Here is a 15,594-nt window from a genome sequence, read left to right on the forward strand (position 1 = left end):
TTGCCGCTTCTGCTCTGAGGTCTTGTAATGCCGACTAGCTGCTCCCATGTCCTCACCGTCTCCCTTCCTTAGCTGTTCCTTCCACCCCTTCCCTGCCTGCTCCCCTGACCTCACCCTCTTCCAAAACCCTCCCTTGCCTCACAGATGAACCTGAGGTGACCATTGAGGGCTTTGATGGCAACTGGTACCTGCAGCGGACAGATGTGAAGCTTACGTGCAAAGCCGATGCTAACCCCCCAGCCACCGAGTACCACTGGACCACGTGAGTGCTGTAGGCTGGCCCATCCCTAGAATACCCTTTGCTGGACCACACACTGGAAGTAGGGAGGATTAGAATCTAGCCTCCGATTTTTCCATGGGGGTTAGTTTAAGAGATCCCACATATACACACATACTATGTACACACACCTCTGCATTTGAGTGCTAGGATTTGGGACTAATAATCCTGCCAGCGGGGGTTTCCCTCATGACCTGCTTCCCTTCACTCACTAATAAAGGATTTTGTCGTTTCCCTTTGGTGACTCATCCCACCCCAGTCCCCATTATTTATTTTATCAAAGTGTCCCCTGGGAAGCTGGTGTTCTGGAACACCCCAGGCTTTCTTTGTTCCTAGTCCTTCTGTATAGCAACCCCAGGTTCTCTGGGTGGAGACAGCAGTGGACCCCCATGTCCCACTGTCCCATTCTTGGCTTTACAGGCTGATTCTTGACCTTCAGAAAGGAACATATCCTCTCTAGCCAACTCGAACATCTCAAGCCATCGTTCTTTTCACAGAAAACTAGGTGGGAAGCTAAGAGAGTTGGCATGGGTGGCCAGAAGACAGCAGCTAAGTCTGCATCTAAACCATTGTCTAGGGAGTAGAGGACCCTGGCAGGCCCTCCCTGGCAGCCTGAATTTCTAGGCACAAAACTGCTTCCGAAGGTGAGGTAGACAGAACCTGCTTGCCAGTCGGCCCTGTAGCCAGAGCAGCCGCTGGCTTAACTGAGGAGCAGCTAACAAGGGAAGGAGGAAGGAGCAAACTCCCAGGATGTCCCCCACGCGACAATACCTTGAGATATGCCCAGCAATGGCAAGATAATGAGTAGGTGCTCAGCCGTGCCTGTTTCCCCATCCAAACAGCTCCTTCTAATGCACTTGGCCTCAGTGGCCTCACTAAGGGGAACCGGGGTCAGGACGCAGGTGTCTCTGTTGTCGACCCACTACCAAGGAGACGAAGGACCAACCAGACCCAGGAGCAGTAGGACGAGCACTCCCCTGAAGCCTGCAGACCCAGCTGGTCTCCACTCTGCTTCCTAGCCGTGTGTCCTGGGCCTTGAATCTCGGGTTTCATCTGTTAATGTGGGAGTGGTACCCACCTGCCTTGAATACATTTCAGTGGCGTGATGATCAAACATGAACTGCCAAGCACGATGGTCCAAGCCTTGTCATCTCAGCACCAGAGAGGCCCAGTCAGGATTGCTACAAGTTCAGCGCCTACCTGGGCTACATAACAAAACCCTGTCTAACAAAGAAAAAGAAAATCATGAATTACTGAATAATAGAAAACGGAGATGCAAGACATTATTATTGTGACTATTTTTCCTCCATCTCCAACATACCCTAATATATGCACTCAGCAAAAGGGCTGGTAGATAGCATTAGAGCCAAGTGGATGTCCCGGGAGCTAAGTCTTGGAGCTGAAGAGTCATAAACCTTTACTGTGTCTCCCAATACCTACAGGTTGAATGGCTCCCTCCCCAAGGGTGTGGAGGCCCAGAACAGAACCCTCTTCTTCCGAGGACCCATCAACTACAGCCTGGCAGGAACCTACATCTGTGAGGCCACCAACCCCATTGGTACCCGCTCAGGCCAGGTGGAGGTCAATATCACAGGTAGGAACCTTCATGCTCCCCTGCTGCTCCCCAGCTTCGGGTTCCTCCATAGCTGCACCTGCTGATTTCTTTGCACCTGGTGGGAAGTTTGTCCCCCCCACCCCCACCCCCATTGCTTCTCTGCATCTCAGGCCATGGTTCTTTCTTTACATTTTTCTCTTTGCTTTATAGGGCTATAGGGTACAGTCAAAGTGACCTTCGGGGGGCGTGGGAGGAGGCAGGAAGTGTTGTTTTCAGCAATGGCTGAACGCTTGCACCAGGGAGTCATGCTAGCTTACTAGCATGGATCGGGTCTACAGGCAGAGCTCATGTCCTCCAAGTTCTGCAGCTGGAGTTGAGGAAACCTATAGGGCTGCAGGGTGAGGCTCGCCTCAAGCGGAACACAAGACAGACAGTAGAGTAGAGACTGGAGTGAGCAAGCACCCCGAAGGCACAGGATACTTATGTCTCGAGCCTGAATTGCTCTCTTCCCAGATCTTTCTCTGTGATCACACGAGGGGTGAGTCCATCAGGGGAAGTGAATGCTGTGATGTTCCACAGGGAGACTTCACCCGGGATGTGACCTGAGCAGGCCTCATCTGTAAAATGGGGGTAGGGTGACCCGCCTGGAAGGAAGGGCTGCTGTCCAATGACACATAATGTAGGTCACATAACCTAGCACAACTCAGTCTGTCGTCTGTAAGTGGCCAAGGCTCTGTGATTATTGTCGTGACCTCCGTCATTATCATCGTCATTAACAGTGGCATCAAAACAAATGCACCGAGGAGTAAATTGCCACCAAATAACTTCAAAAGGGGGAGTGTTTTTAGTATCAAACCTGAGCCGGTTGCCGAGTGAGAAAGGGACACAAAGAGCCTCCCAAAACAGGAAAGGACATCCCACTGCCACCAAAGGAGACAGGATGTAAAATACACAGAGTGACCTTCAGCTTCCAGGAAACTAGGCAGTGGTAACAGATGCTAGCTAGACACAGGTTTGGGGGAGCCCTGAGGATGTGCTGGCTCTGAGAGAGAGCCGTCATCCATCATCCGTGGGTGCATTCCAAACACACCTGCACAAAGGGCAGCTGGAGCCATCCACACTGACCTGTCCTTGGGGCTTCCTGTCACCTAGGAACAAGAGGGTGTGGTCACTTACTATTTTCCTCAACTCCCTGCCCCTGACTCTGAGAGTGTTTAAAGAAGTCGAGGTGCCAGGGTTGGAGCCCGATAACAGCCAAAAGGACCTGCCGGGGTAGGGTTTGGGAATTCCTATAGGGTGGCAGACAAGCAGAAGAGGACTGCACACACTTCTCCCTTCTGGAACAAGTTGGAGACACATGAGGGTCCTGAGCGCTGGCCCTGAGGCGGTGGGGTTGATGAGGAAATGCACAGCTGCCTCCTGTGAGGAGTCATCATAATGGGTGTGGTAAGCGTGTCACTTGAGGGCCAGGAATGTGTTCGTGTAAGGACTTCTTGGCTGTATGGCCTTGAATAAGTTCTTCACCTCTCAGCACCTCAGCTTCCCGATCTGTAATGTGGAGGAGGTAGTCCCACTTACATCCCATTGTCCATATGACCATGAAGTACTTTCTCCAACAGGAACACCAAAGCCACCATAGCATCCCACGGTGCCACCCAGGAACTCTGGGAAAATGGCTGATTGGAAATTTGGAGGAAGTAGGGTGCCCCAAAGCATCCTCTCATTGATGTTACCTCCCAGCATGAGACTGACCAGAGACTAGCCTCAGGGTCACAGGCAGCAGGAAGGTGCATCCTCCCTTCCCCAAAAGCCCAGGAGTAAAGGTGCTGGTCTTGAGGGAGGGCTGCTCTGTGGGGCTCAGGTGCAGGAGCAGAGAGAAGGAGGAGGAGGAGGAGGAGACTAGCCATGGGGAGGAAGCTGCTGTGGGTACCCAGTGCCTGCTGTGGGACCTGTGGTCAGGTCTATCTAGGTGGTGCTGTGTGCGTGTGCTTGGCTGCACGTAACTTCTGGAGTGTGTTCAAGGACAGGTGGTCTAAAGCTACCCAGAGCTCCAGTTGGAAAAGGGTCACACCATGCCAGCTCTGTTGCTGGCAAATTAGCCAGAAACCAAGAGCCAAACAAGCATGGCATCCCTTGATCTCCTGATGGGCTCAGGAGCTGTGCCCTCCCTCCCCCCAGGGAGTAGCGTTCATCCTTTCTGAAGGACTCAGCCAGATGTTCTAAGCCTTCCCAGTGCTGTTTATTCTCTAAGTGGCAGATGACCTCATCACCCTTCTCCCCACATCAGCAAGTGGCCTCTGCAATCTCTGGGAACCACCCCAAGGGGCACAGCTGGGCCCTGTGCTCCCAACCTCACTGGTCTGAAGGCAATGCATGAGTGAGAGGGATAAGTGGAAATTTAATATTTCATCCTGACCATCCTTTCAGGTAATAGCTTTGCCCTGGGCACATCTGGAGAGTGGAATGAAGAGCAGCTGGGGTGGGGTAGGCAGGGGGCACATGTGGAAGGTGAGGAGCTGGAACGGTGGGGGAAGGGGGGGGATGAAGAAGGACCCAAGAGCCTTGGGAAGGCTCATGGTGAAGCAGCTGGAGGTTTGACTATGTTCAGATTGCTGCATGGTGGCACCAGGACACTAGTGCATCACTGTCACAGTGAATGACCCCTGGTGTGAAATAGGCCCAAGATATGGCCATAGGAATAAGAAAGCTGAAGAAACAACCTAGTGGAATTTGTGGGTGCATTTAACAGCGTCTGGCCACTCAAAGAAGCACATTTCCAAGGCCCTTGTGCTGAGAAGCAATTTCGAAGTGTTGGGTCAGTGGTCCCACAACATAGTAGATAGTGTATCTACCTTCTTCCACGAGGGCTAACACTAAGGGTGGGGAGGGGTCCAGGATATGGCCTTGACCAAATAGGATATAGCTTTCACCCCTAAGGATGTTAGGAGGAAAGTGGCAGATTGGCCTGTTGCCACTCCCAAGAGCAGGGCAGGGAAGCCACTCAAGCTCAGTGTGTCTGTCCCAACTCTTACTTCCAGTGAAGTCTAGGCTCATCCCATGGGCATGCCAGTTGGGCCAGTTCTTTGGACCAAGGATGGTGGGCCTTCACAGGGAGTGTCTCTGCAGGTGTGCATGCCTAGACACGAGTGTGGGTGTGTTCTTCTGTAAGCATGTGTAAGCCCGTGTGAGCAGGCAAGCCGCGGTCTGCATGCTGAGCATGCAGATGGAAGCCTGGGGCTATGCTGAGGGCAAATGTGACTGTCTCCAAGCCAGCAAATGGCAGTGCGTTTGGGAGTATGAGGATGCAGCTGAGTCCATACCTCTGGGAGTTCCTCTCCCAGCTTGCAGGAGCCTTGTCAGACAATGGAGGAGCTACACAGCTGCTACAGCTACAGGAAGACAGCAGGGCTTCTCAGGGTATGACCCCAGCCTTCCCATTCTCCCTCTGGCTGGCCTCATTGCATGCTGGGAAATGTAGTTCTCGCAACTTCCTGGCCTGATCGGATGTAGGTCATTTCCTGCCTGCTGAAACCTTCAGCCTTGGTTGTGGAAGCAAGCCTAGACATTCTCTTTGACCTTAGATCAATCTAGTTCTAGACTCTAAACCCTAACTCCAGTTCACCTCATATCTATCCAAAGCCCCCGACACTGGGCCACCCATCTTACTCTGGAAACTATGGACCCAGAACGAGAAGTCTCATTGCTCTGAGGTCCTGCCCATTCAGGTTCCCAGAGGGAAGCCTGCAACCCTTCAGAAGCAGGGCCAGGTGGGCCACTTTGTAAGAGGACCTGAGAGGAACCAGCTGGGCCCCCAGCAACAAGAGCAAATGACACCAGTGCTTCTCTCCCTAGCTGTAGCACTTGTGTTTCTGCTCCTAACACAGAGACAGAGGTGGCTGGCCGACTGTGACAAGTGGAGGGGTGGAGGAGAGGGGCGGGACGCCCCTTTCTTCTGCCTCCCTCCCTTGATGCTTGTGTTTTGACATCTTAGCTATCCCGTTGCTCTCCACAGACCTGACACTAAATCAAAAGGGACCACAGGGACAGTAAACCTGTGTTAGAGGACCTGGGCTGCCCTGACTCCTAAAAAATGAGGTCCCCAGGGTGTCCCAGGCCCACTTCATCTGTGGACGGAATGCTTTTCACTGCCTGGAGTAAGCCTCACCTTTAAGGCAGAGCCATGGCGTGAGAGAATATGTTCTTTTACTCAACAAAGATTTCTTTGCCATGTGAGCTAGGCGTTGGGGATAAATAAGTGAGTAAAACAGACCAAACTCCATCCTTACAGGGTCCAGAAGGTGATACAGGAAAAAAAGAACAGTGAGAGAAAAGTCACTGTGCTGGAGATGAGTGCCTTGTACATTTCAGTTTTAAAGGTGGTGGGTGGGGAAAGTGTTCATGAGTAGGTAATGTTCAAGTCAAGCCCTGAAGTAGGTGATGGCCTGAAGCTCCAGTCCATGGCAAAGAGGTCTCAGCCTTCAAGAAAGCAGGGCAAGATGGTGTCAGAGGTAAGGCAGGGCACAGGTCATGGAGAGCATTCTAGACTCTGTGGCTTTGGGTTTTCTCTGGAAGTAAAACAGTCGTTAGGAGCTCCGGGCAGGGTAGCGATGGGATGTGACTTAGGCTTTAATGGGCTCTTGCTGGCTGCTGTATCAAATATAGTCCGCAGAAGCAAAGGGTATAAGCAGTTAGATATCGATAGCAATAAATAATCCCGGTGAAAGATGGTAGTGTCTTGGATGAGGGTGGTTGGGATGGAGTGGCAAGAAGTGGCTAGATTCTAGATTTATTTCAAAATATAATTTACAGAGTAGTTGGGGACACCAACCATTCTCATCAGACAGATGATACAGCAAACCCTGTCATCCTGTGATTAGTGGGGCCAGAAAATCCAATCTAGCTGAGTTAAATGTAAGAGCACGGTATTTTTCATTGGTTCTTTGCTGGGAAAGCAGGAAAGTAACCGTGGTGGGGCTTAGGTTATGCACAGCGGTCACACAGCAGTGAGTCAGCTCCAGAGGATGAGTGGCTACTTCCCTCAGCCCTTCCCTCATCCCAACTGAAAGGAGAACCAGAACCAACCGTGGTTAATCCTAATTTGCGTTCATTAGCAATGAATTTGCAATTAATACATTGGAATCTGAGACTGTCGAATAGAGTGAAGGGTGCTGGCAGGGTGTGGGGTGTAAGCAAAGGCTTACTTGTTTGCTTGTGATTAGGGACTCACTTGAAGCCGGGTCTGGGAAGCTGAAGCCAAAGGATCATAGGTTCAAGGCCAGCCTGAGAAACTTAGTGAGACCCTATCTCAAAATATGAAGCAAAAGAGAACTAAAAATATAGCCTGGTGGTAGAGTACTTGCTAGCTTGTGCCAGGCTCTTTGTTAATCCTTACTTAGTAACAGAGAGAGAGAGAGAGAGAGAGAGAGAGAGAGAGAGAGAGAGAGAGAGAGAGAGAGAGAACCCACTTAGATAGCAAGTATAATGTGTTGATCAGCTTGCTGTTACTATCATAAAATACCTAGGATAAAGAGGAAAGGTTCACACACCTTTGACTCCAGCACTTGGGAGGCAGAGGCTGGCAGATCTCTGTGAGTTCAAGGCCTACACAGTGAGGTCCAGAACAGCCAGGACTACATAGTAAGACAGTTGTCTCAGTGGGGGTGAGGGGATGGGGAGGGGGGATTCAGTCTAGCATACTGTGTCAAAAGTTGCAGTCGCCGGGCGGTGGTGGCGCACGCCTTTAATCCCAGCACTCGGGAGGCAGAGCCAGGCGGATCTCTGTGAGTTCGAGGCCAGCCTGGGTTACCAAGTGAGTTCCAGGAAAGGCGCAAAACTACACAGAGAAACCCTGTCTCGAAAAACCAAAAAAAAAAAAAAAGTTGCAGTCCATGGGTGTTTGACATAGACTTTAGGGCCTGTGCTGAAACAACACCATGGAAAGAATATGAGGTAGAGTAGCTCATTCATTCTGTGGAAACTAGCACACAGACAAGGGACAGGGTCCCCATATCCCTTTCAAGGACACACACACACCCAATGACTGAACTTCCTCACACTAGGCTCCAGCTCTAAAGGTACCACCACCACCCGGTAGTGCCATGAGCGAGCGACCAAGCCTTTAGCACCCAGGCCTTTGGTGGGGACAGCAGTGAAGGTGTGTGACAGAGGCTTGGCAGGCCAGGTGCTAAGGCCCAGCAGGCAATGGGGAGTTGCTGCTGGTCATTGAGATAGAGGGTGGCCGTGACTTCACAGTGGGAATTAACCTTGGGCGGGGCAACTGAGACCCAGTGAAGGCGAGAAGCCCAAGAACCTTCTTCACACAGCAGAACCCAGAGGGAACGGTGACATACCAGGCGGGAGTCAGAGTAGACAAATGCTGGTGGCAGTGGGAGCCCAGGGAAGGGCTGGTGAGTGGAGAGAATGAGGAAGGATGGACAGCCGCCATGTTGGAACAGGTGGGATTTGAGTTGGTGATTCCAGAAGTTTCTCGACTCTGTAACCTTAAACGTTAGTTCCCTGGGATGGTCCTGTGGGCAGGAAGATGGGGTCAGGCTCCAGGAAGCTGGGACATACTCCATCCTGTATCTGTATTCTCTCTCATAGTCCAGGGTATGGGAGAAGGTGAAGGGCTCCCGTGTGTCATCTAAGCCAGTGTTTTTCTGAGTGTTTGTCCTCCTGTTTCTTTGCTGAGCTCTGAGTCAGTGGCTCAAGGTTCTGTGGGGTACAGTTTGGGAAATTGTATCCCAGAGGCCTTCAGAGATTCAGCTCTGCAGCTGGGCGAGAGCTGTGTGCTTGACGTGGCTTGGGAAGCCAGGAGGATCACAGTTGAGTCATGAAATGGAGATGAGCTCTGTCATGAGCAAAGATAAGGGCCAAAGGGCCAAAGACAGAGCTCCACTGGGAAGGCTGGAGAAAGCCCAGCAGTGCAAGTGGTTCCAGAACACTGAGGAGGGAAAGCCACGCACCCAGGAGTTCTCATCTCAGCAGGCTAGGGGCACAGTTCAGAAGCAGCAGGCAGGTCCTTCCATATGGACACCTCGATTACTATCTTGGCCTCTCTGAGACCATACCATCCTTCGAGACTGGGCCAAGTCCAGCCTCCAGGAAACCTTTTCTAAGTGCACCCCACAGCGTTCTCTTTCTCCTGCACTCCTGAGCACTTCCCTACCAGCTGCCTCGATGTCGGTTGCTGCTGTGACTCCAAGCATGCCATTTGGTTCCATAGCAATGCTGTGACTAGAAAGAAAGATACTTGGGGTTTATTTGCTAACTGAATAAGGAAGTAGACAGGTGAGGGTGGGCCAGGAGTGGTGGTGACCTGTAACCTCAACGCTCAGGAAGCTGAGACAGGAAGATCTCAAGTTCAAAGCCAGCCTGGGCTGGTGGGGCCTTGTTTGAAACCAACCAAGCAAAGAAAGACATGGAGGCAGATGTAGAGGATCAGATCTGAGGAGATCTGAAGTGGAGGAGGTAGGCTGAGAGTACAGATGTGCAAAGTACTTCCTTCCTAAGGGCAGTGAGCAGATGGGACCCAGGAAACCCAGAGGAGCTTGAGACTGCTCCCAGAGAGTGTTGCAGAGATAGGCAGTCAAGACAGATGTCAGTAAACATTTATGGACCAGCTCCTCTGTGACCTGCGCTGAGGACACAGGAGTGACCATCGGGGAACCAAGTCTTCCTGGCTTGTGCTCCAGCTCCAGGCTTAGGAAGCCTCTGGGTGGCCACAGCTCAGCCATGTGATCTCAGGCAAGTGCCCCCCCTCTTGGGGGCCCCTGTGTTTTCACTAGCCTTTCCAGCCCGAGCCACAGGAAAGCCTTTCCCCCAAGCAGAACCTCCGCCCTGCTCCTGCCTGCTTGCCAGCAGCACCCCACACACTCACATGGGGCCCATGGGAGGAGTGTGATTCCGATGGAGTGAGTGATGCTGAGTCAGGGAGTGAGCTGGCTGCAGTGGGTTCCCAGGAGCAGACACACACACTGGCACAGACAGACCCAGTACCTTGGCCTTGGCCCTCTTGGGTCAGGCTGGAGAGAGCACCGGACAGCAGCCTTCCAGGCTTGCCCTGAGTCTGCACCCCAGCGCCTTACCAAGACCAGTCATGGTCTCCGGTGCCACCCTGTGGTAGTGCTGGGAACCGTCTCCCTGTGTCTTGCCCTGGGACCTCTTGGCCTCTGGCCTGGCCTGGCTTCACCATCTCCCATCCACCTCCCAGGCCTGGGAGAGAAAGGAAAAGAGACAACAAGGTTGTCAAAAAAGGCACCCACCTAATGACTCTCTTCCTTCCACCCTCTTAGTCTTCCCCAACCTTTATTACCTTTTATTTCTACTCTGTCCACATTTTGACTTTCCTTTTTCTTTTTTTTTTCTTTTTTTTTTTTTTTTTTTTGACAGTTTTACTCTATAGCCCAAACTGGCCTTGAACTTACAGCAATCCCCCTACCTTAGTCTCTCAAATCCTGAAATTACAGGTATGAGCCATTATGCCTGGCTCAGTCTGTCCTCATTATGCACTCTGCATCTCTTTGTGCACACTTTGTTGTGCCTGGCGAGGCCTGTGGGCCATGAAACATGCTCGTACATGTTTATGTTCCTGGTCTGTAAACGACATGTGGGCCTCTACAACCTCTTTCTGCCTGTACTGACTTTGTGCCTACCATCTGTCCGTTTTGGTGTCTCAACCCTGTACTCCAAGCTGGCAATCCCAACAGGTCTCCACCTTGCCCTGCAGGGCCAGCCCACAAGAGTCACAGCCCTGGTTTGTAGCACACTGGCAGATGACTGGCACTCACAGGGTATCTACTGAGTCAAAACTTGGAAATCCATGTTCTGTGCATCCGGGAGGCAAAAGAAATCAGTCCTGGAATTCCTACCAGGCTCCTGGTGTTGGGACAGTGGCGTCTACATGTCAGGCAAAGGGACACTGGTGATGTGCACAGGGTTTATATTCAAAACAAACAAAAAGCAGCAATGTTCTATCTGATTGGCTAAGTGGCTCTGGGTAAGTTAACCTCCCTAGTGGTCTCCTGCATTGAATAGAAATGAGCAGCAGACTACCCTTGGAGAGTGGTGACAGTGAGGGGCACACAGCTGGGTACATGCAGATGTGCTTCTGCACCATGATGGGACAAAACAGGACTGACACTAACTACCTCCGGGGATGGTCAGGATGGGAAGGTTGGGTGCTCTGGGTACTCTAGCTGCCTCTCTCCTCTCTCCTGACTTTTTCTAGCTCCCAATGCTGCAGCTGACATGACCTCAGGGAGGTGGGGTGCTAGGAACCTCTGGAACCAGGACTGCTCAAACGTGGGGTGTGGACATCCTGTCCTGGGCCTTTCCCTCCCCTGCCTCCCTACACCCCTGCTGACTTCCGAAGAGCAGACACTGACACTGTCCCCTCCATCTCTTTTCCTCACCCAGAATTCCCCTACACCCCGTCTCCTGAACACGGGCGGCGTTCCGGGCAGGTGCCCACAGCCATCATTGGGGGCGTGGCAGGGAGTGTCCTGCTGGTGCTGATTGTGGTTGGAGGGATCGTAGTGGCCCTGCGCCGGCGCCGGCACACCTTCAAGGGTGACTACAGCACCAAGAAGCATGTATACGGCAATGGCTACAGCAAGGCAGGAATCCCCCAGCATCACCCGCCCATGGCACAGAACCTGCAGTACCCGGATGACTCAGATGACGAAAAGAAGGCCGGCCCACTGGGCGGGAGCAGCTATGAGGAGGAAGAGGAGGAGGAGGGCGGTGGAGGGGGCGAACGCAAAGTGGGCGGACCCCACCCCAAATATGACGAGGACGCCAAACGGCCCTACTTCACTGTGGATGAAGCTGAGGCCCGTCAGGACGGCTATGGGGACCGGACTCTGGGCTACCAGTATGACCCTGAACAGCTGGACTTGGCTGAGAACATGGTTTCTCAGAACGATGGGTCTTTCATTTCCAAGAAGGAGTGGTATGTGTAGCCCCGCCTTCTGGAGCCTCTGTCTGTGCCCACTTCTCCCTGGCCCCTACCCGCACGACCCCTGCCCACCCCCACAGCCCACTGCCCCAGGAGCTCGACAGAGACTTGACCAGCTGCCCTCAACCAGCCCCAAACTCCTGGGGAGCCAGGGGAGCTCAGGGCAGACCCCACTTGGCTTCGTTTTTTTTTATTTCCTCCCTCTCCCACCCTTCCCCACGGTGTTGTGTTCGACTGTGACTTCGGTGTTGCTGTATCGCTCCCTTAAGGACCCCCTCCACTGCCCTCTGTGCAGGGAGCCCCGTTCTTGTCTTGTGTACTCGGGCATCCCTCCAGGGCTTAGGGAGCCAGTCCTCTCCTATCCCCCAACACTGGAATTCGTTTGTGTTCTCTTCATTGGGGACGGAGGGCAGAGGGGGCTTCAGGATGAAGAGCACCCTCACCTCACCCCATATGCTGCTCCTCTTCCCAGAGAGAAGTCAATGTCCCCCGACTCTAAGCTGATGCAGCCAGTGCACCTAAGAGGTTTTAGGGGAGTTCTCCATGGTACCCAGGGGAGTCTTGTCTGTGAAACAATGGAGCTGAGGTTCCTCCTGGGGTCCTGGGCAGTGTGTTTTCCTGGTGAGGGGAGCTTTATGTTTTCTTTTTTTTTTTTTTCCTTCTAGCCTACAAAATGAGGTTGGCCTAGCTCTCATATACCCTTTCCTTTACCCCTAGTCCCTTCTCTACACAGTGGGTGACCCCGGGTGGACTCTACCCACAGTTCCTGTTTGCCTCCACCAACACATGCATACACACACACCACTGGGTCTATGCCAGTCTCCCACAGTGCTCTCACGCCTTGCCCAGGCTAAACACTGCCCCAGGCCCTACCCTCTGCTCCGGCTCTCACTTCTTCCCAGCTCAGGGAAGTCCACAGAAGTGTCCAGAGACAGCTAGGATGGACCACCCAGCTGCTGCCGCTCTAAGATTTCGGTGTATCTCCAACCTTTCATACAGTGTGCACGTTTCTCGGATTTCTCTTTATCTGTCAAGAGCTCACAACACTTGACTCTTCTGGAAAGCCGGGGCTGGGACCTCAGGAAGGAATTTGAGGCAAAGAAGTATTTCTATGGTGAGGGCAGCCTCGTGGAAGCACCTCGGCAAGCGTTCTGGTGACTGAAGGGGACTGCTAATGTCTCACACAGGAAGGCCAGCATACGTGTCACAGGTCTCCAAGAAAGTGCAGGGGCACCCAGGAACCTGCTGCTTGTCCACAGTCCGACCCCTACTCAGTTCCTCCTGGTGCCATACTGAGATGAGGGGGACCGTGGAAGGGCCCGCCTTTGCATGCAGACTCCCTCTTTGAATGGGACTCTGGCTTCTTCAGCCATCTGGGGTTGGGCTTTCCCTTGAGTGCACGGAGAAAAGCCCCCTCCCAGCCCTCTGTCCCGAAGCTCAAAGTGCCTCAGTTTTCCATCTGTGCCCCCAGACTCCCCACGTTCTAAATGGGCATGCCTATGTCCTGGGGTAGGCAACGTGGCCTGCAAGCGCCTTAGGGCCCGCCTGCTAGGATCTCCGCTAACAGCCCAAGGCAACACTCTGAGGGATAGCAAGTGTGGGGGAGAGGGAGGCAGACCATTCTGTGCCCCACGGGCACTGACCCACCCTGCCATAGGCTTCCTAAGGGAGCCCCAGTCCTCAACCTGCCCCCCTCCCTGGTGCTGCTATTGAATTCCCAGTCCAAGCGCCATCTCTGGCACCCCTCAGCCCCCCAGCTGGGGCCCTTTGGCCAGGCCCTCACTGCCCTAGTCCCAGCCCAGGCTGCCCAGTAGCCACGTAGCAGAAGTCTGAAGCCATGCTAGCCCTGTGGCGGCTCTCCCCTCTTGGCATTTGGGGACACTGGATGGGGTAGAGTTCGGGGAAGAAAATTCTTGGGGCCTTTCTAGCCACAGGGCGGAGGAAGATGGAGGAGCTGGGCTGCTTCTCTCAGCAGTATTAATGTCCCTCCTGTGTCTCATTTCCCCCCTCCTCATGCCCACTCTGGCCCCTCTGCTTGGTCCCCTTACCTCCAAGGCAGGAGGCGGAAGCTTGACTGCCCCATAGAGGCGTTTCTGTCCCTGTGGAACCGTAAGACTGAAAGGACTCGCCTGTCTTGAACCTTTCACTGTCACCCCCTTGTTCCTTATTTTGTGACGGATTGAGGAGGCCCTGGGCCCGGACAAAGCACCTAAGCTCCCCCTTAAGACACCTGCACGCCTTCCCCACCCCAAGCAAAGCACAATTTATGGGGTCCATGCAGCAGGATCCCGGCTGTGGCCCTGCTACCAGGCAGCCGCTACCTGGGCTGAGAGAGGAAATGAGGCGGGATCTGTAGCTGGGCCTAAAGAGGACGGGCTTTCTTTGCCCTGTGTGAGGGGGGTGGGGGGTGGGGGGGGACGGACAGGGGCCACATCCTGCTAACAGTGGAAAACCCAGAGCAGCAGAGTGGAGGGCATTCAGCCTCACCGCCGTGCCCCCAACCCAAGCTGAGCACCTGCCTTACTGCACAGAGAATAAACTTGGTGTGTTAACTGTGCCAAGGCCTCTCGGGTTGTCATCTGTGCTGCCCCTGGACTCCTGTGTCCCTACAGATTTTCATAGTGTTCTGAAGTCCAACAACCCTCTGAGTCTCTTTTGCCCAGATGGACCTGGAAAGAACAGAGCAGCACACAATCAGTGAACACATACCCAGCACACTGACACACGCCTTCCACAGAACAAGCACAGGTGTGTGTGTGTGTGTGTGTGTGCACAAGTACACACACAAGGAGTGAGAAGCCCTCACTCATGCTCAGGCCCAAGACAGATGGACGGGGGCCCAAGCCCTGGGAAGGTGCCCCTCTGCCAGCCACCCCCATGTGCCCCAGTCACTGGTGCAATAACTTTGCTGCTGCCCTCGAGGTGGGAGAATCAGGACTCCTGTCAGGGGGGTGGGGCCACTCCTCTGAGCCCAGCAGACACTGCATTCCCTTTCCTGGGAGGAGGGGGGTGCTCCCAGGCCTCTGGGGGTCCAGGTAGAGACATCCCCAAGCCTGACTGCCAACTGAAACACCCTCTCCTGGTGAGGGCAAGTGGCTCAAGTTGACCTGGGCCAGAGATACCCAGAGGTGAGGAATCCGGTCTCGCTGATGCTGCTTTCTGACCCTGGCTGTGAGGAATAGGCTTGGGGGCGGGGGTGAGTCTTGTTTTTGTTTTTGTTTTAACAAATGGAAACAAAATCCAGGAGAAGCTGCCACGCTCACCCACCGCTGAGTGTGGCCAGCTTCCTTTGCTTCAGTTTCTTGTCACTGTTTTCCTCTTTGGTCCTGGGGACAGCCCAGCAGATTCTCCTGGTTCTGACCTGGGGAGGGGGGTGGCCCACCCCCTTTTACTTGTATTAAAAAAAAAATGGGTTGAAAATGTACTGAGAAAAAAATGTACTTTTTTATAAATAAAGTGTTTAAAACAAGCCCATTTGCCTCATATCACTGAAGTGGGGTGTGGGCAAAGCTGGAGGAGACACAAGCCAGATCATCGGGGAGGACAAAGGAACACTACAGATAACCAGAGCACCTGATCCCATGTCAGGTACTCACTGGGGTGCCCCACCAGCCACCTTGCAGGCATTCCTGAGTGCCTGCTGGCTGCTATGGAACCAACCTTCCATGAGATGTGAGCTGTGCAGAGCAGTAGGGTACAGGGGGATGGCTGGCGTCTGCTGGCCAGGGCCAAGGCATGTTGGGGCCGGGGGGGCGGGGGTGGTCAAGAGAGGGATGACAGAAATACACAGCTGGGCAAGGCCTG

At 53.4% G+C, this 15,594-nt stretch overlaps 1 protein-coding gene across 1 annotated transcript in view; it reads left to right on the forward strand.

Annotated features, from left to right (window-relative positions):
- Nectin1 (nectin cell adhesion molecule 1) overlaps positions 1 to 14,166 on the forward strand; it is a 61,936-nt gene extending 47,770 nt beyond the window's left edge. The window contains exons 4-6 of the mRNA XM_059267685.1: positions 145 to 262; positions 1,720 to 1,871; positions 11,250 to 14,166. Coding sequence (XP_059123668.1) covers positions 145 to 262; positions 1,720 to 1,871; positions 11,250 to 11,794 — 815 coding nt within the window. The 3' untranslated portion in view covers positions 11,795 to 14,166. The remainder of the gene's footprint in view (positions 1 to 144; positions 263 to 1,719; positions 1,872 to 11,249) is intronic.
- The last annotated feature ends 1,428 nt before the right edge of the window (positions 14,167 to 15,594 follow it).

Source organism: Peromyscus eremicus, chromosome 7 (assembly GCF_949786415.1).
Source record: "Peromyscus eremicus chromosome 7, PerEre_H2_v1, whole genome shotgun sequence".
Classification (NCBI taxonomy): Eukaryota; Metazoa; Chordata; class Mammalia; order Rodentia; family Cricetidae; genus Peromyscus; species Peromyscus eremicus.